Raw genomic sequence first — 24942 nt, forward strand, 5'->3', positions numbered from 1 at the left:
CATTGATTGATGAGAAGTTGCTATATTTATCATTATTCAACTGTATGTAGCTGCATGGTAGAGAGTGGTTACAGCGCAGGCCACACAGCTAGGAGACCCAGGTTTAATTCCCTGCTCGGGTATGTCTGTTTTCGGGGTTTCCCCAGGTACTCCGGTTTCCTCCACACGTTTTTTTTCCTTTTTTCCCCCACATTCCAAAAACATGCCAGGTTAATTGGCGACTCCAAATTGTCCATAGGTATGAATGTGAGTGTGAATGGTTGTTTGTCTATATGTGCCCTGTGATTCGCTGGCCACCATTCCAGTGGGTGTCCCGAATACAGCTGGGATAGGCTCCAGCATGCCCGCGACCCTCGTGAGGATAAGCGGTATAGAAAATGAATGAATGAACTACATGTGTACTGTATTTGTGTAAGTGGTCTGTCAGACTCATTAGTTTTTAGTATTACTTATTGTAAAATGTGTCGTTCACAGGCCCATAACAAATGTGGTCCTTAAGCTTGTGTAGTTATCTCCAGGTACCCTTTTTTCTTTACACAATCCAAAAACATGCATGTTGGGTTAATTTGAGACACTTAATTGTCCATTATTAAATGCACGTGTGACAGGTTGGATAAGTGTAATCTTGTTGTTGCCAACTCTGAAATAAAAAAGCAAGTAATGAAAAGTTGAGATACCATGCACCCAGACAGGATTAAGACTCTGTTTAACCTCAGCAAATAATATCCATGAATAAAATAGGATTTCAAGAAGTTACAGGTTGCCTCAATGATCCAGCTCATATCTGTTAAAAAGCAACATTTTCTTTCTATTTGTGTGACTTGGCCTTTGTGCAGTCCTCTTTAACCCCCCTAAAAAACTACAAGAGCAATACTGTTGCCTTCCAAGGAGCATGGCTTTCAATTCTCAAGTTATTTTACAAAAGAGCGATGTGATTGAGTCTCCTCGCTGAATTCAGTATTTAATTTCCTCATGGGCCCAAGAGCCATGTCTCTCTTTCCAATTTGTACTCCTCATAAAATCAGGATCAGGAACTAAATGAAGGACTTTTACTCCCTTCTGTCACCCTTTTGAAAACTTCAATTATTTTAGAAAAAAATTTGATAGAAGGGGATAGGTTAACTGTTCCTAGTAGGTCATTTGCCACTTTTCAAATTGATCTTATTAATCCTGTCATACTATCCTCACAGTTAAGTATAAAGGACAACCTACAAGCAGGTCACATACTTAGTTTGTTTTACAAACATTCAAGAAACGAGTTATATTCATGAGGAGAATGGCAGATATTTAAAAAAATGCTAATAATCAGATCACCAAGTAAAAGAGCAAAGTGGCGACAATACAAGAAGGACTGGATGCAAAGAAAGCACATGCAGTTTTATCAGAACTTTTTCACTATTTCACTGATTTGATTGTTAAAGGGTGCGTGATAACAAAGAATGTTTGAAAAAAGCAATAAAGAAAATTGAAAGTATTCACTTGATGATGTTTTTGTCATACCGTTGTCGTCTGCCGCTGACTTTCCTCAACCGCCACCATCTTGGCTGTAACATCATGTCAAGGACACTTTCCGGCAAACACACTCATTAAAACAAAGCCATGGAAGAGCAATATTCACAACAATAACACAATAAAAACATAACACTCATATTGTGTTGTAATGAACCTCTTAGCTTTTGCGACGCTCTAACCACATAACCACTATGCTCTCACTAAAACATCTAAAGTGATTTTATTATCCATTTTTTAGAAGTAGTTGTTCCTACTCTTTCACATTCTCGATGTTATTAAAACCAGAAGTTAATTAACCAAATGCACAAAAAGCCGTTGAGAAACAAGCCAAACAGATGCCACTTCTACATATACCTTCAATTCATGACCTATCCACCTCCACACGTGAAGGTAATTGGTACTAAATTTCAATAAGTGAGTTACAAGCACCCGAGCAAATTATACTTGCATTAAAAAACATGAACATGACCATAAATCCTGTGTAAAGTGAGTAATTAAATAAGAGCAGACTGTTTTAGTATCACCTTTATTTCTGCGCTACTTTGATACCCCTGACAGAGGGATTGACTCCCACTATAACAGGCCTCCCGAGGGCCATTTGCTTAAAGAAAATCCCCACTTTGTCTTTTATACGACCTCCTGCAGAGAAAAATGATAAAAGGAGAAGATGTGGGTGTTCGCATCACAATCTCTTCTGCAACCCCTGTTGCGAGATATGGGGCGAACACGGTGTCGACTGGTTTTTATAATGAATATGCAAGTTTGATGACACAGGGAATACTAAATTAGTTATCCCAATGATGTTACGTGGTCGACCGTTTTATTGGAATTAAGTTGAATGTCGGAAAGAATCAGTGAGAGAAGAGTGGATGACTCCCATGAGTATCTTTTGACTTGATAAATTGGATATCCATCTATTACTTCCATGAAATAAAAATGATTATTGTGATAATTTCTTATCGTATATTTGAAAAAAAAAAATTGCCATTAATACACCTCATGAGGTCGTGCCTGTTCTCCTGCTGCCACAATATTTAAATTGTCTGATCTTGTCATTAAAACTTAAGCTAGACTTTGAAGGGAACTGGAATGACAAGCAGAATTGCAGCAATTGCAATTTTTCAACTCAAATATTTAATATTTAATGAAAAGACATCAGTGCAGTTTGAATTTGGGGTCATGCAAAATAACAATGTGTGCCGGCACAAAGCAAGCTTATTGATCATTTCAGGAACATGGGTCTAGAGACAGTGCCACTGAGAAACGGACAGGAAGCAGAACTGGAGGTAGTAAAGATGAGGATGCTGAGGTTCTCATTGGGGGTGACCAGGATGGATAGGATCAGGAACGAGTACATCAGAGGGACATTACATGTTACAGGCCATTGCTAGCAAAACATAGATTGTTGTCACACGCTTTTCTAGCCTGTCTTGCAGTCGATCTGGAGACCCCTGCAAATTGTACTCAGGTGTGAATGTGTGGGTGAATAGTTGGTTGTTTCTATGTACCCCGTGAATTACTGTGTGGATGTGTCCAGTCCAGGATGTACCACTTTCTCATCCAAAGTAAAGGATAAGACCATAGACAGCAGAAGCATCAGATGAATTTCATAGTTGTATCTCAGTCTTTAGGACAACAGGACAACCTCTGAGCCAATCATAGCCATCGAAAAATCCATCAAATCAACACTTTTCTGTGTCCTCTCTTTCATACATTAATGTACCGCTCTTTTTTTTTAGAGTGTCAATAATTTGGACTCAAGAATATAATGTAGTTGCAATAAATCTGAATAAAGCAATATAGTTCATACATCCAAGGTTTGTAGAAACAAATTTTACCACTAAAAATGCATGCAGAGATATAGCACCAGGGTAGTCACACAATAAATGCAAATTTTGACTATAACTCCTATGGAAAAACTGAGAATTTCTGAGACTCGCTTTAAAAACCATATCTTTATTTATTTTGTATTGTATTGGCATCATTATATACATGGCATCATTTGTGCTTTTTATTATCAAGAGTAAAATCATGACGAGAGCAAGTCAGAAAATTCAACTTATAACCAGAATTGTATAGTTCTTTTTTTTTAGTTGGATATACTGAGACAACAAACCCAGGAGAAAAGGAAAAGGTGTAGGGAAAAGGCAAGGAAAAAAAAAGGATCGGTAGGTAGGTTGATAAATAGTTTGTCCAGAGACACTTGCAGATCGCCCACTGAGGGTAGTGTTGATGTCCAGACTGTGATGTGCTTTTACCAACAGCAGCAAAGGCACCTGTGTATCACAATTTTATTAAAAAAACAGAGTCAGTTGGCCAGTCAGCCTCATGGTCTTTGTCCTATTGGGTACAAACTCATTCAACCCAGTGGGTGACACACTCATTACTCATTGTATTCAAGTCAGAGGCCAGTCATACATGTTCTCTATCAGCACAATGTCAACCATACCAAAACATTGTGACCCTTATAGTTTCCACAGTTTTTGAAATGTTGGGCAGGGATGAGGCATGTTTACCAAATATCTATATGGACAAATGTATTGGGACACCTAGTCATTTGAAAAAGTAAAACATTGTGGGATTTTTAGTCAATTGATCCTGGAGAACATTTGAGAAGCTGATGTTGTACCTGAGGGCCTGCTGGCTGTTCAAGTTTATCCCAAAGGATGACTGGCCCAATTCTTCTAACAGTACAATAAAGGAACAGAAGAGAATATTGCCTAAACTTTCCACACAATGTTCTGAGTATCGAATTGTCCCAAATATCATGTTAAATGAAGAATTAGGATTCATGGTAAGTAAGTAAGTGGTAGAACTAGTGTAACAGAGTAGGTTGGAAAACATCCCAAGACCTTTGTCTTACTGACCTTTGTATTAACTGAATATCAGATGACCAAAAGAGTAATATAAAAATATGTGGTTGGTGTTATGTTAAATGGGATACTGCTTAATATGAAGTACAACTGCAATTGAAATCAATAAAAAGTACCAATGGATGCGACAAGGAGGCTTGTAATTCGGTTCTCTGTTCCAGACCAAAGCAAAATGACACATGATGTGTCACAGGTTTTGTCTTGGATGACTGGTTGTAAATCGTTAGACAGTGTTTGTCACTAATGAATTACAGTACATTTAAAGATGATTTACATAGGTGCCTCTCCAATCAGCTTATGATGCTGTCAGCTGAATACTGGTGTGCAAAAGAAATCTCAACCAGCAGACTGAAGACATGGTCACGGTATGGTTGAATTCTGGTATGTTTTAGGTTCATTGAACTCAAGCAGACACAGACCAAAGACACGCAACACGCAATAAAATGCCAGAAAATGACATAGGGAAATCATGAATATTTAACCGAAAAAACTTGACTGTATACTGTTCCTTTCAAAATTATTATCTTTACTTGCAAATTTTTTTTAGTTTGCATTATACCAACAAAACAAACACAAAAAAAACAATATTATGATCACTACTGAAATTGGCCAACAGTTGAGAATGTTGACAATTGGTTTATTTATGTATTTTATAATGGGAGTGGCAATATTTGGAGTGGAACTGCACATTTTTTCACCTTTCAACTGTTGGCTGAATGATAAAATTATTAAAAACAATGGACCAAATGTGTGCAATAGTGTTAAACTAGTAATGTGAAGACAGTTTTTTTTTTTTTGCTTTAGCCTCCATCAGAGAACCAAATTACAATTGCTACCACTGTCTACAGTCCTATATAAATCCAGAACAAAGCAAACTGTCAGAAAGTGGCGATTGGCCCAACAGCACAGCTCTGTATCTGGTTAATTCCATCTGTACAAAGCATCCATCGGACAGATGTAAAAGAAAAAAAAATGGGAAAAATGTAAGGAAGAAATGTTAAATGTTTTTTTCCAGGTAACATAATTGGATGTAAATTGTCAACAAGTACAATTTAGTTGACAAAATCAAACAATGTACAGAGAAAACATATTGAATGCATGATTGAAGAACAATTGGTAATAAGTTGTGGTACAGTTATGTGACTGATCCAAGAGGTGTCTTACATCATTTGGGTGGAAATAGAGGGAAGGCCTTTCCGGTATAGATTGGTCCAGTAACTACCCCCAGCTTCCCACTAGATGAATCCAAGAGGGGGTTACTCAGCTGAGGTTAAGCCATGGTTCTTGTCCGAGTCCCTGCTAGTGAGGTTGTGGTCATCTCCATTTTTTTTGGTCATTGAGCGAACACCCAACCTCACTTTCAATATTTGCTTTTGTCAAATGATCCCTTATGCTAAACTTGGGAAAACATAACAGTTGTCACAATGTAAATGTCCTTAATGTGACACTAACTTACTGTGTATGAAATTCATCCATCTGGTTGCTTAGCAGCTGGTACTGACCAATCCCTTTAATGTGTGATGGAGCTTTTGGTTGAGTTTCTCCATGCACTCATCCCTGTTGTTTCTGTTCTCGTAACTGGAAACTAGTTGAACACAAAAACCCACATTCCATGACTGGTGCTATGAACATCCTGCCAAGCTTTTATCCATTTGATTTGACTGGTTAAAGAACATGAATTTGCTTGCCATGCTACAGTCCATGATGATCTGGTCTGCTGGCCTCTGATAGCAATTCTGCCCAGTGATGATCCACATTGATTCAGTCTGTTGGCTAGCATTAGCTTCTCACCAATTGTCCATTGGTTCTGGCTCTTTGTTTATCATCCATTTTCAGCTCCAGAGGCAAAAGTTACTAGTCGTTCGGCAGGTTGAGCCTTTCTCAGCCGGGGATAGGTACAGCTTGCCATTCGCGCAGGCACACAGTTCATACACCCCCGTCTGTTTGGTGTAAGTGGTACCGGCTGCCGCCCCTTCTAATGGGTCCTCTGCATTGCCAAGTGGAATGTTGCCCAGACGGATGGTGTTTGCATCTAGAAAGATCTGAAAGCATAAGGAATATAGGTTGATGGCTTTTGCAGTGTTGATAGGACATACAAAAAAAAACCAAACAGCAGAAAAGCCTTGTTTCTTTTTGCCCCAAAATGGGGTTTTGAGTTTTTTCTTGCCCAGATGGGGGTTCATATCAGGGGGTGTCATTGATTGTTGCCAGCCTGTAAAGCCCTTTGAAAGCCCTCTTTTGTGATTAAGGGCGATATAAATAAACTCTTAACTCCAATGGCTTAGGTCGATCAAGTACCAACGGTAGTGATTTGCGATACCACTGATTTCGTTTCCGATCCAATACTGAGTAAAACTGGCAATACCGATGTGATACCAATACGTTGTACAAATTCAGCTAAATTTGGTAGTGTATCATAACACAAAGAACACGAGACATGTATAGATCAATTATTAATGTAAATAAATGAATGATTAAATTCTTAAATTAAGTATACAACAAGAAAAAAACACTGTACAAAATCACAAAATATTCTAAATATTGAACATGACAATAAGTAAAATAATAAAATCGTCAAAATAAATACATCAATTATGAAGAACCGTGCGTGCGTGTGTTTCCTCCGGGGGCTCCGCCTTTTTCCCACATTCCAAAAACATGCTAGGTTAATTGGTGACTCCAAATTGTCCATAGGTATGAATGTGAGTGTGAATGGTTGTTTGCCTATATATGTGCCCTGTGATTGGCTGGCGACCAGTGGCCCTCATGAGGATAAGTGGCATAGAAAATGGATGGAAATTATTAAGAAGTACTATACATTTCACACATGGCTTTGTTTACGATCATTTGTCCTTTCAACAGAAAAAAATTTCAGACAAACATTACCTTAAATCACTGAAGTATCAAAAGTATACATTTGTTGATTTGAGATTTGATGACAGAACATAAACAGCTAGTATCGGAAGTATCGATATATCACTATCAACCCGTCACTAACCAACAGTTGTGTCTCAAGTTGGTGTGAAAAGTGTTGAAATGTGCAGACACCCATCAACAGAGGACAGCATGATTAACTAGTAATCTACTTCCCCATTTTCCAAAAACGAAATGAATGGGTGACTAATAATACAGTGACAGCACTGTGAGGGAATTGAACAAAAAAAAATCTTTACGCCCATAACTTGTCGGTTGTGAATAGAAGTGGAGTGAGTTGATTGAATGAAAGAGAATTAACAAACCAGGCCCAGCAGTGGGTGCCGTCGGATGGGGGTGGGTGGCATAAAGACCGGGAGACAACATGATGAAATGGGAAAGGACAAGAGAGGAAAGACAGATTCACACGTGAGAAGCAATTACTTTAACTAATGATTTCACTCTGGCTGACGGCGCACATCTTGATTTGTATTAAAAATACACACACACAGTCTGTCCACATGATCGAGTAAAGCACAGTTGCAATTTGCATTGCCTGTTAAATATCACTGTAGCTAAAAGCCCAGCATGCATCAACCATTAACCAGGATCAAGATATGTACAATGGCTAACTATAACATATAATTACTAGGGAGATTCCCTAGTATAGGTTCTCCCTTAGCCAATCAGGACTGTTGTGGAACAAACTGGGCATGCCTGGACACATCTTCAACTTTCACATGAGTATATAACGCCCTCTACTGATTAGCAGTAGTAACTACAATAACACACATGCAACAGAGCACCGATGGATCGCTCCAATACACCACAACAATGCAGAACACAAATAGACAAAATACTAAATTGCACTTAAAAAACCCTACAAAACACAGAATCAACAAAACGTGAACCGAGAAAAATCAGAGAAGACTGTAATATATATTTTTGTTCAAAATACCATATTAACAAAATAAACAGTTAACATAATTTTTTAATCGAAATTAGGGTTCCACCGATAGATCGGCCACCCATGAGTATCAGCAAAAACGACTGCGTGAGGCGGCGACATGAAAATTAATGTCATATCAATAGAGGTATGACATGAATGTGCATGTGTGCTATGTCAAGTAGGGTTGACACCCTACAACACCCCGATTGAACACATATTGCCCATTTGCCCAGCTGCCTGCAGGTAACTAGTTAGCTAGAATTATCCGCCCAACTTCTCATCTACCGACTCCATATGTGACTTTTTAACACAGTTACATTTTGCTTTTAATTCAAATGACCAATGCGGTTAGTTCAGGGCTTGTTTTTCTCCCACAGGGAAATATTAGATAAATCGGGTACGTATGAACTCTTGTCTATTGTTGTCATTTTAATTACTGTATGTATCGTCCTCCATACACTATATATGTGTTTAATGAACAGTACTTATTGGCCAGTGGCCCTTGGAATAATCTAATGGCATTCATGGACAATAAAAATAAATGTACAGTTAATACATGTGATCGGTATCGGCTGATCTCACTCATGGATGACAGGTATTGGACAGCATAAAACTCTGATCGGGGCATCCCTAATAGAAATCTGTCCTGTATAAAACGATATAAATTCAGAGTACAGGGTTATGATAGGACAGGTGGATCCAACTTGCAACACTATTAAAGTTAAAAAAAAATAGCTTACCAGCAACCCATTGGAAACTTCAAGACACAATATGTGTTAATGTTGAACAACTTAGACACACAATGATAACATATAATGATAACAAGAAAGCAAGATTGTGAAGCGACACTTTTAAAAAGTACTACCCCATGAATATGATAGCTACCTGTAGCACGCCCGTGGGACAATAATGAGCTAGCTGCCGCCAGAAAGGCAGTGAGAGCCAGGCAAAATGCATATGGCAGAAAATCGAATGAGATTGAAACGTGAATGATTTCACATGCTGGCATAGACAGGCTTATCCTGTCATCAACTGACTACACATTTCTTGAACCACTGCACACAAAAGGGTTAATATTTGTCAAAACCCCTCCTGTGTTGCCTGTGCTATTATTTTCCTGACAAATACACCACATGGTTGCGCTGTTGCACCCGTGGTGCGGTCCTTGAACACACCATGGGCTCTAATTTTGTGGCGCAGGGTGACCCCACGCAGTGGTAATTTCATCCAATGCACCACTGTGTGCAGCCAAAGGTGATCAGAAAGATCGCCAGCTCCGACCTGTTCTATTCTTGATGCGCAGTGCACACACGTCACACCAAAACCTCACAGGAAATTTTTTCAGAGTGTCAGGCACATTTATTTCACTGCAAAATTTTCATTTCAATCACAGCAACCATTATTTAATGTCACCGTCTGAACCAGCATGTTGATTTTTGTATTAATTGTCCCATCACATCTGATGTCAGATCAAAGAAGGGAACTCAACCTGACGGCAGCTGAAAATATGATGCCAACTAATGAGTTCACATCTCTCAGCTAACCACACACGAGGCACGCGGAGTATGCGAAGTATGTATATCACTTTATCTCATCTCATAAATCTCATTCAAAGAGAAAAGGAAAAAAAAAGACGCTTGAATAAATGTAAGTCAGTCGGTATCTTAAGGATTTACCTGTGATTGTCCATATCGGTTGAACACAAGAATACAACATTCTAATTAACATTGTAACTGCATGTTCAAATAAAATTAAACCATTACCATTACCGTTACATTTGTAGGTCAGAAAAGTGGAAAAAGCATAAAAGGTGCCCTTTTAGATTACACTCGACTGTGTTAAACCCTCTCACACCTTCTTTCCTCTTTGCCACTTGCGGTGGGAGGGATGGAGGCGTAGGTGCGCTGCCGTTTTCATAATTATTTATAATATAATAATTATTATAATAATAATTATAATCATAATCATAATTATTCAGTTTATGTGAAACATTAGTTGCAGTGTACTGATTATTTCCATGTTGTTTTCAGACCAAAGCACAGCAAAAGAACATAAAGATCACAGTTGACCACATCTTGTATAATACTCAATACACATACAAATGCAATACAATACAACACTCCGAATTTGCATAACAAAAACATCATTTAGAGCCAAATAATATTCCATGTAACAGGGAAGATGGAGCTTACACTTTTCCTGCCAGAGCAAATCTATTTAGCATGTAAGGGCATTTAAATCAATAATACTATCTGGAGGGAATATAAGGAATCCTACTTCATGGAAGCTCACTTATCATGGTCATGTGTTCAGAAACTGGTCAGTTCAGATATGTCTCCTTATTTAGGGGTCTTTGGACACCATTAAAAAGGATACAAGTACATCTGTTACTTTTACTCATGTATTTTAATTATTTAAATCAAATTATTTAATTATTACATTATTCTTGGAATTGGCAAGCCATTAAAGCTTACCAGAGACCCAAAATCCTGATCCTAAATTTAAAACAGGTTGCTGTGAAACTACCAGACAATCTTCAAATGCTGAGTTTTGCCATTATCAGATCCCTGTTGCACACCTGTCATCTTCTGCTTGCCTTCCCAATAAAAGTTGCTCAGGCTCTGTTATTGCCATTTGGAAAAATGAATTCAGTCATGGTTGGCAACATGGCTGAAATCTCATTTGACACACTATACCTGCCATGACAAAGATAACATGAAATTAACTTTGGCATTGCGATTGGGTGGGGGAATGAGGAGAAATGGTTTTTACACGAGTCCATACCATTTGACTCACTGTTTTCTGTTCCATATCACTGGAGAAAAACATCACAATAACATTGAGGGGGGCAACTGAGATATTAAAGGAGAAAAAGTGGGATGGAATACAGCAAAGATGAACAGTTGAAAGACAAAGGATTCTGATGGCAACCAGAGGAAGGCAATTTGTGGGAATTAATCGTGGTTTAGGGATGGAGGATTAAAAGACAAGAAGCAGCAAATGAAAGGAAAATGAAAAGGTAACAGGAAATCCAAATCAGTAAGGGAGAGGTTGAGGTGATGGATCCATGGGTAGTTGAGAGTGTACTGTATGACCTGGAATGGCATAAATATATATTCATATAAATACTGTTTGTCCAACATGCCTTTGTGGTATTGTCCCACAATTAACGCATACTCCTGTATCATTTCAAGCATTATATTAAATTAGATTGGAATATCTGCAGACATTGCGTGTGAATACCTGAGTCTGATGAGGGGGGATGGAAACAAAATTGAACAGGAAAGTGTCCTTGATGTTGAAACAGTCGGAATCTGTTTAGAAAAATGAGCGTTGTGGTGTGAATGGTTGTCTATATGTGCCCTGTGATTGGCTGGCGACCAGTCTCCTCTCGCCCGAAGACAGCTGGGATAAGCTCCAGCATACCTATGACCCTCGTGAGGATAAGCGGTAAAGAAAATGGATGTATAAATTAAAAAGTGTCCCTTTTGAATTATTAATATAAACAAAAACTTCAACATATAGGGAGTGAGAAAAAAAATAAGTAACATAATACGCTTTTAAACTGCTGTGAAAAATACAAAAATACAACTATGATTGTTGATTTGTGAACCAACAAATCAATTTTCAGATGCTTTGTCACATCACTTCTTGACATAAACATTGAGTGATCATTTTAATGGTTTGCAAAGTACCAATGAGTAAGGTTGGGATTTAATTAAAATATGTATCATGCAGTTCCCATCAGTGACAGTGAAGGAGAAAATTACAGAAATTATGAGTGGACTTGCCAGCTGTCAGTCGTCATTTTAATGGAAACCATTGCTCTCCTATCTCAGACCCATTTGGCCCTAATTCCAGGGCTGCATTTCCAAACTTTCTCAACTTTAATAGTCCCTTTCTGAATGCCATTTGCTGACAACATTGATTTGACTTTAAGCCTCGCTGTCCCACATGCTTTTATATTGTCCTACAAAATCGACAGAAACATCTATTTTCTGCCGTCCTCCAGCACCTCCCACTCATCCCATCCTTTCCTTATATTCTCCCTTCATAAGATTGCCTGTGTTCACTTGATGGTGTCAGCGGTCATGGAAAGCTTGTACGGAAGCATGTGAAAAGGAATGGCATCTGGAGAAGATCCTGTCAGGGATGTGTGTACAATTTTCTTTTCATGATGTCGATTGAGACATGGAGTGATTCCATTTTGGGGGAGATGATTCTGGGATGATTCAACATATGCAACACAGTCTGCTGTGTTATGTAACACATAACATGTCACCAAATAAGCTGGATTCATGCAAACCATTTATTCATTCATTTTCTACCGCTTATCCCAGCTGTCTTTGGGTGAGAGGCGGGGTACACCCTGAACTGGTCGCCAGCCAATCATAGGGCACATATAGACAAACAACCATTCACACTCATATGGACAATTTGGAGTCACCAATTAACCTAGCATGTTTTTGGAATGTGGGAGAAAACCGGAGTACTCGGAGAAAACCTGGGGAGAACATGCAAACTCCACACAGAGATGGCCGAGAATGGAATTGAATCCTGGTCTCCTAGCTGTGAGGTCTGCATGCTAACCACTCAACAAACACCACTCTTGCGTCACACCCAAAACTGTTCGGAATCAAGTGCCCAAGTGTAGTATTATTAATACACTACATGAGTCCAACGGTGTTCGTAACGTGTCTTTATCACAAAACATGCTCTAACGTCAACCTGCTCTCAACTCCCACCTGGAAGTCATAGCACATCTTTGACATCATCACCTGATGACTATGCAGTTCTTTGCCAACTCATACAGTTACTGTTATTCTCTACTGCAAAATAACACACCATGGAGCCAAAGAAAGTTGCAAGTACCAGCATTTTAAAAAGGAAGGTGTGAAACACGATTGCATTTCAGAAAGAAGTAGCAGCAAAACACAAAGTTGGTGTAAGTGTGGATCCCTTTCTTTTTCAGATCATCAGTGTCTTTCCTAACAAGATACACGGATTAATAACAAAAACAAAGGTAAAATTCATTGAAGTATCTCATTGTAGGGCTGAGTGTTCTGGTCTTCAGTCAAACATGATCACCCTTGTTTTGTAGAGCTCAATGAGCTAATGATACATTTGTTGATATTGAACTTTACATTTAAGCAATCTCAAAGTACTGCTACAGTACTGCAGTGACATAAGGCTCAGACTGACAAGTTAAATCTGATATATCTATTTCATTGTCAGATATTTTATTCAAACTGTATTTTCTTACTTTCATCCACTTAAAAAAACAACTGCCTGCGATCCAACCATATTCCAATTCCAAGTGTTTTTTTTCTTGATGTTACCATGACACATAAAGAGCAAAAAAAAAACAAAACTTTGTCACTTGTATGTAGTATAAACCCTGCAGCTAAGTCGCTGTCAGAAGATCTGAGCATGTGTGAGTGAGGAGACTTTTAGTCATCTAGGTCGTCGTAATCCAGAAAGGTTAAATTGAACACCACTGTACTTCTTGTTTGGGGTTGAAGACATTTCACCTTTGATCCAAAAGGCTGCTTTTTCTGTTTTGAACTGATGAAGCCTTTTGGATAACCTTCACCTTTTCTCCAAGAGGCTCTTTTACTGAAAAAGTCTTTCCTACGACCAGAGGGTGGGGGAAGCCGGAAGATTTGCACAACTTCTTCTTAGGGAGAATTAAAGTCATTTTTATATACAGTAATTTGTAGTTTATCATGATTAATTGGTTCCAGACCCGACCGTCAAGTTTATTTACTGTAAATACAAACAAACCTCAAAGGGCTTTATAAGCAGGCAACAATACACAACAATAGACAACAATAGATGACATCCCCTGATCTGAACCCACAAACGGGCAAGGAAAAACTCAAAACCCATTTGGTGAAAAAATAAACCTTGAGAAACCATCCTTACAGGATGACCTGGCTACAATGGATGTCGAGTCTAAAAATATAAGGATAAAATATAAGTATATACAAGTATATATAAGTATATATGCAAGATAAGTACGTATATATAAGTTAATTTATGTGAAGTATGATTCCTTATTTATAAATTTAATATTTTCAGTTTTCATTTGTTTATATGTGTCCTGTGATTGGCTGGCGACCAGTTCAGGGTGTACCCCGCCTCTCGCCCAAATACAGCTGGGATAGGCTCCAGCACCCCCGCAATCCTTGTGAGGATAAGCGGCAGAAAATGAATGAATGAACAGACTTTCAGTTTTCAGAGGTAGAGCATGTTGATGACCTTCTAAATACGGTTTTTAACACTCAAAATACCCCCCAAAAAGTTACCTGTGCACTCATATTACTCAGATTATTAAAGGGGACTTATTAAGCATTTTCCACTTTACTCTTGGTTATTTTATTTGTAAGTGATTTATGATGACATTTTTGAAGAGCAGCTGGAAATGGGAATTTGAGATGTAGATGTATGACATATAGAGTCACTTTGAAGGACAAAAACTCACAAGCTTATGCTCTTTGGAGAGGACTTTTATTCAACATAACGTGTCAACGACAACCACCAACAGGCATGACTAATCCACTTATGTTCAATCAAATGGTTACAGTATCCATCTACTGCGTGTATCTATCAGGACTGTGAATATTCTCATTATTCCAGGTCATTGTATTCTCAAGTCATATATATATGTATTAGCAGTGTATATTTTAACGAGTAGTCTCTTATGGATACTATCGCGTATGCCACCATTCCTACGTTTTTTTTTGGTTTTGGTTTTGCCAACCCACCATGTCCCCACCTGCCACCCTGAACATGGTTTAGCAAAGCATCGGCTCAAGTATGCTGCGTGTGTACTGTCATGGTTACGGACTCGCTGCTGCACGCATAATGGGCTTCAAAGTCTATAAATGTATAAACTTTGCATGGAGACACGCTAACAGATGTTGCTCAGATTGAAGTGACAGATGTCCGTCATCTCCTGGTGTAAAGTATTAATTACATGAAGCATCATAATAGCAGAAATGGCTTGTCACAATTTTGCAACTTTGGCGCTTAAAGGGTTAAAGCCTCTTGATGGATCCATGAGGTCACGTTCAGCCATTTACTTACAGGGGAGGTTGAAAAATTTGAGAGGAAACATGTTTCATGTCCTTTCATGGTATCAAGCCTTGCCACAATCCTTGTTTCAGCGAGTTTAATGTTATTGTTCACTTGTAGGGAGACATCCATTAATGCAGAGACGAGGGAGAAAAGGGGTTGAGAGACAAAGAGAGATAATGGCTGCGAAGAGAATAGAGTAGGACAAAAGAATACATGAAATGCAGAGACGGAGAGAAGTGACACAAAAGAGAAAAAAAACCTAAGGCCCCCCCCCCCTCCGCCTTCCTATAAAGTGACAGTCATGTTGATGTATAACCCTAGGAGTGGAAAGTTAATTAGATAGGCTGGGTTACTCAGATATGACAGACTGAGGGGAATGGAGGAGAAGGAAATGTAGAGGAGGGTTTCCTCATCTGGTGTGAGCATGCCTGGTAGTGCATGGTATCTATCAGTGCAAAAATATATCATAAATCATCAGTCTGAATTAGTTCAAACAATTCTATTTGATACCTCTCACCCAAAGTCGGCTGGGATAGGCTCCACTCCTCCCTTGTGACCGTCTACAGGATAAGCGTGAAAGAATGGATGCCCTCTCTGCACTAATTTAAATCCAGCACTTACTTGTGTTGTTTTAGGGATGAAGTTGTGTACTTCTGATTAAGAGCCAGTGGATGTAGACAAGATAAGGAAAGAAAGTGGGAGAAGAGCATATGAGTGGATATGAGAGGATTCAAAGAGGGTGGTAGAGAGGAGGAAATGAGAAATGTGTTTTGGAGAAGATCATCTCACTTGTTTTTCTACGACTTATGATATTGTGTGTGTAGTGTAATAATGCGTATTCAGCACAGAGGACTGCGTATTACGGACACCGACAGTGAGTTTAATAAAAGAGGGCATTCTTCTGTTAATTACAGAGTTAATGACACACTATGCTCGAGTGGACACGCAACACACATCCACTGACAATGGCCAAGCATGCACTGGTGCTCCCACATGACGGGCTGTTATTCAAAGAACTTGACAGTAAGATAGCAGGCTAATAGAACACACACATGACAGCTGCAGCTGACAGGCAACCTCATCAAGGCAGCTTTAATGAAGTCACTTTTCCCAAACACAAGCAATGGGGGAAGAAAAGAAGGACAAGGTCGCCTGGATTGATGACGCTCATTAGTCTAATATGGTACTTTAATGAAACCCGGCCCAACAATGGATTGTCTGTATACACACACACACACACAAACCAGACTGAATTGTACTGTCTTGGATGAAAATATATAATATACATTCATATGATTACTTAATTGCATACTAGAAACACATACAACACTCACTCCAATGCGAATACTCTCACCTCTCCTTCTGTGGACTGCAGCAGGAGGTCTTTCCGACAAGATGCGGTGAAGTCTCCAACACCAGCATTTAGGTCAACGCCCCGGGGGGCCTCCAGGGTTAGGGTCCGAGTTGGAGACTCGAGCCTGCGAAACATAATCAGTCATCAATTCTGTGAAAAACAGAGGAAGTGGAATGTTGAGTACATGATGTGGGTATTATAGCGACAAGCCAAGCTGTTGAGGTTTTTCCATGAATACATGTAACTGGGAGACCACTGTGGGTATAACCGGTTTGAAGGACCACTAAAATAGATGATCTTATACATATGAGGGACTCTGGAGATGCATGAAAAAAATAGTAAGAGAGGAGAGGGGATTAAATATGGGACACTGGCAGAGCTTTGTTTGGTACAATACCAAAGTGCCTGGTCCTTTGATGTCATGATCAGTGAATGATATTGTCAAACCACCCATTCGTCCATCTTTTTCCAGCCCCATCAGTGGGGACACTGAGATGTTCCCATGTGTAGATGTAAAGACACAGCTCCTCCAGTGTCCTATGACAACCAGAAAGCATCCAAAAACTATACGCAAGGCACCTCAACCGGGTCTTCTCAGTGAGGTGGGAAAGTGGTTCACAATTCAGCTATGAATTTCCCCAGTAAACACTGAATGTCACAGTTTGATGAGGCCACCAGGACCACATCATATGCAAATAGCAGACAAGATGCTGAGGTTTGCCTTGGGAATAGCTGGCGACCGGTCCAGGGCTTTTGCTCAAAGTCAGCTGGGATAAGCCCCGACTTCCCAATGGCCCTTGTCAGGAAAAATGGTATAAAAAATGTATTGCTGGATGAATCCTGGGGCCTCCAAACAACCTCAACGCCTCACATGGGAAATTCTGTCCATAAAAATAAGGAACAAAACCATTGATAACATTCAGTCTCAACTTACTGCGAACCAGGCTCCTGTTTTGATGTCCAAGTAGGTAGTAACGTGCTACCAACCCCACACTCCAGGAGCATCTCCCACAAGATAAACAAGGGGGACATAGTCAAATGCCTTTTCCAGGTCCAAAAAGCACATCTGGGCTGTTTGGAACAACTACCATGCACCCTTTAGTACACTTTCAAGGGTATAAACCTGGTCAAGCGTTAAGAGGCCCAGAACAAAAACTATATTGCACCTCCTGTAGTCGAGATTCGATAAATGGTTATGTTATTCTCTCCAACATCTGGACTTTCCCAGGAATCCTGCGATGTCTAATCCCTGTCTATTTTGAACACACCCTTCGGTCAAGAAATTCAGAGGTACTATTCCTGACTTTCACGCAGTGGCTTTGAGAGACCTCTTATTTTCTTGAGGATCTTCTAACTGTCTAGTCTTTTCTTCCAGATCAGATACAACTGTAATAGGTGCAGATTCTAGAAGCAGTAGAAAGCTTTCTGTGCTGATTATCGTGTGTAGCAGCTCTATAAGAGACCACAACTCAATACAAAGGGCCGCAAAATGAGCATAATAGGTCCCCTTTAAATAAAAAGTGAAATACTTATCTGTTTTGTTCACTTATTTAAATGACATCAGGGTTTTGAAGAAACATACTTGGAATAAACCTAAAATGGAATGGAAAATAACTTTTCCAAGATGTTAATATTCTTTAATCAAGTTATTATAAAATAATATTCTGAAGTGCTCAAAAGTGCATCGAGTGTGCTTGGTGTTTCTCTGCTTGAAGCCTGCGACGTCAGTAGCTCCCCCCTCAAAGTTGAAAACAATATGAGAAGATTAAACAGCATGGTGGCATTAGATAAAGCGCTACTGTTTCCCTCAAGGGTAAGCTGGCTAGTCAAATTGAATAAAAGGCACTTTCTGCAAAGCAGAGGGAATTACAATTGATGAAGGAGTATAATAAATTAAACAGCACACTCTCAATAAAATCAAATTGGAAAAATGTTTCGCCGCTGGGACACTTTTTCAGAAATGTTTTTTGGACAGACTTTCCAAGACTGGTTCCCCAAATTCTACTCAAAGGCAAGAGCAAATATGAAACAAGCTGACAGACAGATGGTCTGAATTCATCCTGTCCAGCCTGTGGCCACAAGGGTATCCTTTGATTGCCCATCAGTGGTCAATGTCCTCAGTGTGGACTAAATGTTGAGCCACAGGCTTGTGGCAAAGATAAAGTTTGGTTAATTTGTACTATTTAGGATATTAGTAAAACAAAGGAGTGCAGAAGTTTACTTTTCTGTCCAGATGCAAAACACAGATAAGTAATTCGTCAGCAGAGAAAATAAGGCTGAGTGATTTGAGGGGTCCGATTTCTTTCTACTAGGCATTTTTGTGATGCAAATGTATATGCTTTTGAACGCATATTGTTTAGAGAAGCCAAACTCTTTACTTAACTGTCCGCAGCAACTAGCTGGAACTACTTTCCTCAGCGAGATCCCTGACTTATATGATATGACCTATGGGTAAACTATTTCACAATCAGGTAAACAAGCACCCCAGTTTACGATGATACCATTACATTGTATGTGACTAATAAAATAGCTCAAATGCAAGACATTGACTTTACTAGAGATGACTTTATTAGAGGTGTGTCCTCCTGAATAGAGCCATTTCCCCCAAATTTACAATTGTAACTACCTTGGGAAGATACAAAAGTACATAGAAATATAATATTCTCATATTACTTACATTTATTTATCATTTCTATGTATACACACCGTACACAAGTTGTATACTACATATATCACGTCATTTTTATCATTAACATACTCACATATGACAAATAGATCATTTCTAAGGACAGTCAGTGTCGAAAAATTGATGGATGGATTTTTATTCTTTTTTATTATCATAACCCATATTGGGTTACTTACTTCCAAAATACAGTGTATGACTAGTTACTGTCATTTGAATTAGTCATTGTTGTGTCTCAATTGTTTCAGTACTTGTGTTTTCATTACTTTAGAGTTACATTCACCTAAATGTGAAAATTAACTAATTCAAGACAACACTGTAAATTAGAACAGACCTAACTGTCTTTTATTCCCCCCAAAAATGACTACATCTGGAAAGTTAACAAAGTAAACAAGTACAATATCAGAAGAATTGTATTAATACTGCCTTACATTACTGCATTAAAGCAAAAAGTGATGATTGCTGTCATTGTACTTATTTTGCAACACATTCTACTCGGTTCAAAATACCTGTTGTTAGATTTGTGTCTTATTTTGGAGCTTGAGATCAATAACATGTGACATAACAAGTTGTGTAAGCCAAATATGATGCATGTACTCTGACACGGTGGGTGGTTGGAATGTTAGCAACCACAAGCGTAGGCAGTAACTCAAAAAAGCTTTAAAATATCAAAGAAAAAATGCACAATGAAAATTATAACAAAAGAAACTGACAACAAACTGAACAGTTAAACCAGTAGGGATGAGCAAGTACACCACTGTTCACCCATCTAAACGATCTGCATCCGTATCTATACTCAGAATGGGTGTATCATAATCCAGAAGTGGACGTGGTTCAACCGGAAATGGGTGGGGCTTAAAGCTGTATTTTTTTTAATCTGAAATTGGGAGGGGTGAGTGTTAACAAATGAGTGTGTCCATGCTATGTTTTTGTAGCTCTATCACTAAAAGACCAACACTGTAGGCAAAGGCTGGATGCAGGCTTCCACAGCAGTGCACACACACCCGGGTTGAGGAGGTGTGCTCCAGTGACAGTAAATACATGACGAAAGAAACACAATGCAGAGTTACAATGCATACAGATGAAGAAAAGCATTTTTAGTGCCTGAGTGGGAGAGGGCGATACGGTTGCTGTGTGTGATTGACCAATCAGAATGCGTGAAGAGTGAATACATAATGAGGATTTCTGTCATCACAGTTACAGATAACGATGACCAGTACTCATTTAATGCTCATACTGGACAAAAATGCATTCTCCGTAATGGAGCCACGTCTACAACAAGTATCCGACAGATAGATTTAAACTAATGGTGAGGCAGTGAGTAAAACACGAGCCCGGTGTAGGGACAAGGAGAAAAATTCAAACAATAGAAAAATATTCACAAAACAACACAAAGTTGAAATATGAAACTGAGAGTGACTGTAATAATTTCAAGATTAAAACTTGTGGTTGATTTGCTTGACATACGTAAGTTGCAAGCTGCGTGGTTTCAGTCCCCACTCAGTGACTGTGTGAGTGTAACTATGAATGGTTATCTGCCTCTATATACGTATGCCCTGTGATTGACTGGTGACCAGTTCAAGCTGTAAGCCAGTGACTCTATGCCTCCTGCTCTCTGCAGATCTGAACAGAAAAAGATGTAGAAAATTGATAGATGGAAAGAGGAGCACTGCATAGGGGGAAAGTTACGACAAGTCCAAGGCCCCCCAAGTGACAGGGTCCCCAAAAATGGACATGTGGTGACAACATCTCATAAAAACTATAATCCCTTCATGTCAAAATTCCAACACTTTGTAAAATGATTCCTATTTATTTTAGTTAGGAGCAGCTGAGGGCAGTGGAGGTGTACATGACTCATGAGAAGGTTTATCGTTGGGACATAGTTCAACTGTTGTGCAGCGAGGCGCTCAAAATTTTGGAAGTAGGCACTCCATATTGGGTTTGACTTATTGATCGGCAAAGAAAAAAAAAAGAAAAAAGAATGCTTTGCAGCAGTCAGCGATTGGGAAGTAGAGAAACACAAACTTAGATCAAAACACTTAAAAGGCTGAGCATTGAGACAGAGAAAAAGCCTAAATTAAGAATGACTAGTAATTGCACAAAGCATGCATTGACCTATTGACAAATTCACTAATACAGTCCCTCCCTGTTTTCATGGAAAACATGTATTCAAATATATATTCTATGTACAAAGCATATAGAATGCTTTGACATTCATTCTGTTTTGGGCAGTTGAAGAATAAAGACCTGCTTGAGACCTAGTATAAATAAGTATAAATAAGTCATCCTACTTCGCGGAAATTTACTTATCACTGTTGGGTCTGTAAACAATTACCGGTTAAACCAGAGATTTCCTACAATTTTTTGGAGATGCACGTCAAGCTCTGCCGGAGGTTTTGGATAAGGAAAAGCCATAACCATAATTCAATCTTAAGACATCTTGACTCAATCACAACATCTCCCAACTTTTACAACAATTTATGAGGGAATGGTAATTCCTGTTTCAACAAATAACACATGATTATCGTTTTATGGAACAAAAAAGGGTGTAGTTTGAAGAAAGGTTGTGTCCGGTAAGCATCAGCTGCCTTAACAGTTTGGCCAATTACAGTGAAACTGATGGGCAGTCACACGCGCACTAACTAACTAACTAACTGTCACTCTCCAGTTTGTCCCTCCGGCTCCATCTTGACAGCTATACCACGAGTGAGCCTTCACCTCTGTTTTTTAAGTCACCCTGTTGGTTCCCCTCACATGCCAACATGCCACATATTACCAAGCTCAGCTTTTCATCAAGAATGGAAAGAGTAGCACATCCCCTCTTTTATTAGTTCCTAATTCCAGCAAATACATTATTCAGCACCACAGGCTGACAGTCACAAACTTTGATGAACAATGAACGCCATAAAGAGACACAGCCCTTTGGACAAGAACAAAATATGCTTAAATATATGCAGTATGAGGAACTGCTCTGAATAGATTCTAAAACAGTCAAGCGTGAGCTATTTTGGTATTATTGAAATTTTGCGTGGTAAACACTGTCACTGTGGAAATTCTGCCACACACAAAAAATCCCAGAAATAAGCAGCATTGTGATACTATATTTAAGCATCAGTATAAGAGCAGTAGTATAGTATTAATATAATTTAAGTTTTGAGTTGAATTAAAATCATATTGAAAGGAAGAAGCAAGATCATTTTTGACTCTCATTAGATAATGCAGGTATACGTACGTACATACGTAATGCTGTGGCCAATAAGTGTATCATAGAAACTCTCCATTTAATGCTGCTTTTATTGCTGTAAAATGGCTTTTAGTGATTGAGTTCTCAGTTCATTAATGCACATTATTAATGCAGCATGTGCACCTGAGGTGTAACACTTTTATTCCAAGTACTTTCTAATTTGAAGTGAAATAGATGACCCTGCTCTTTACATGAATCAGCATGAATAGTAATACGATATTTGTGTGAATTAAAACAATTGCTTCTCCTTCAGACACTTGGGCTAAATTTGCACTTGATCAATAACGGCCAAGTTGTTCGATATTGGCTTTTTGCAGATAACCAATATGCCGATACTGTCCAACTCTCAATTTCTAATTCCCATATCAACTGATAACAATATGTTGAACATCTTCAACATACAAATATGTGATGTCTGCCCCCCCCAAAAAAAACAGACATTTTTTTTCACGCCATCTCGATTTGAAATACTAAAGAAACTGATAATATTTATTAATTTATCTGTACTGTACAGACTGAATCTGACAGTTCCCCGCCCCTCCCCCGGGGGCCTGTCCAAGTACATTTTTTTTCAGTTATTAATTAATGCTTGCTGCCATACAGACAAAATTAGCACTGTAATGCAGTGAGGTATGAAGTGATAGGAGGCAACATCTCTGGTGGTCATTCTCTCCATCAACACTTGCGATATCTGCATGCAGTGTGATAAAATTGCCCATTTTGGAGTGGCCTTTCATTGTGGCCAGCCTAAGATGTACCTGCGGAAAAATCATGCCGTCTAATCAGTATCTTGATTAACTGAGCAAAGGAGAAGTGCTCACTAACACAAATTTAGACAGATATGTAATGAATATTTAAGAATTATAAGCTTTTTGTGTACATGGAAAACGTTCAGCTCATGAAAGATGGGAGCAAAAACAAACATTTTGCCTTCATATTTTTGTTTAGTGCTCTGTACCTCCCCACTATACTTCACATTCCTACATTAACCTCTTTGAGGCCAGCATGCATTGATTTGTTGTGACCTTCAGATGCAATAGGCCCATTAAAAAATAAACTATTCCAATTCATATGATAAGCTGAACAAAAAAAGCCAACAAAATGAAATACTGTTTATCTTAATTCATTTTTGGGGAAGAACACAAGCGCAAAGGGTAGGCAGAAGATATTGAGAAAATATGAGAATGAGGGCAAAACAACACAATAACTCTTGAAGCTATTGAATGTCGAGGTTTTATGTAATGCTTAACTCAACTGCAAATGCATCTGTCAGTCACTCTGTTGTCAGCTGCACGTGTGCAGCTTTTCCTGGCTGTCATTCACTGACCAGAGTAGAGTTCAGGAGATATTTGCCTAAGGCCAACTGTCAGTGGACAGTAGTAAAGCTTTGTACAAAATCTCGACATAATACCAAAGTGAGAGTTTTGGTGAAGAGTAACAAAGTCGGGTTGGAAACCTTTGCTGACGTGTTTTGATTTTTCTTTGGATTATGCGTGTTCACACACACTGGGCTATTTTAGCAATGCTTGCACAATTGTCCGTCCCTCCCCCCTTCCATGCTGGCCTGCACACACAGTGTTCTACTACGGGGTGTCAAACTCATATATCTGAGCTAGGAAAATGAAAAGGGAGAGATGGCTGCAATATTGTGACTATTGTTTTTTTTACTATGGTTGTGTGTTTCAATAAAGCGATTGTTGATCGACCACATTCTCGTCATCTACTACAGTAGTTTTATAGGAATCTGCAAGATGTATTTTTCATTTTTTTTTTTTTTTCGTTGCACTTTTCTTAAAATGTATGTCTTGTGTTGTGGACCTAAGCTTGTGCATCATCTCATCTTGTGAGTTGGGATTTTCCTGATGCCGTTAGACAAAATATAATGAATAATATAATAATGTAATCAAATATTTCATTATGTTAAAATATTGAAAAAGTATAAGGCATTTTAGATACATAGATGCTGGCTAATACAAGCTAATAGGTAAGTGCATTGGCAGGCTAATGACTTCGTATGGGGCCACACACACTCACATAGCAGCATATCAGAATTGTGAACATTGTTCTCACTCACAACAGCTTAACTCTCACAGGCAAACAAGGTTAAGTTTCACTTTCTAGAAAAGCGCAGCAACTACTTTAAGTACTTTGCGTACTTTATTCTGGGCTCTTGCTCGGTCTTCCTCATTGATGTCTGGTGTTGTAACCAAACATTTAGCTCTTTTTTTATATACAATGTGAAAACATTGAATCTGAATCATTAAATCTGGATATCACTGACTATGTCTCTGTCAGCAACACGGTCCAACAAATCAGGAAGACAGGCTTACAGAC

General features: G+C 38.8%; 1 protein-coding gene across 2 annotated transcripts in view; it reads right to left on the reverse strand.

Moving 5' to 3' along the window:
• Positions 1-3493: 3493 nt before the first annotated feature.
• LOC131098453 (zeta-sarcoglycan) overlaps positions 3494-24942 on the reverse strand; it is a 246017-nt gene continuing 224568 nt past the window's right edge. For both annotated transcript variants that reach the window (XM_058045963.1, XM_058045964.1), the window contains exons 7-8: positions 16682-16805; positions 3494-6427 (exon numbers count right to left, since the gene is read on the reverse strand). In XM_058045963.1, the coding sequence (XP_057901946.1) occupies positions 6218-6427; positions 16682-16805 (334 nt within the window). In that variant the 3' untranslated portion in view covers positions 3494-6217. The remainder of the gene's footprint in view (positions 6428-16681; positions 16806-24942) is intronic.

Source organism: Doryrhamphus excisus, chromosome 1 (assembly GCF_030265055.1).
Source record: "Doryrhamphus excisus isolate RoL2022-K1 chromosome 1, RoL_Dexc_1.0, whole genome shotgun sequence".
NCBI lineage: Eukaryota > Metazoa > Chordata > Actinopteri > Syngnathiformes > Syngnathidae > Doryrhamphus > Doryrhamphus excisus.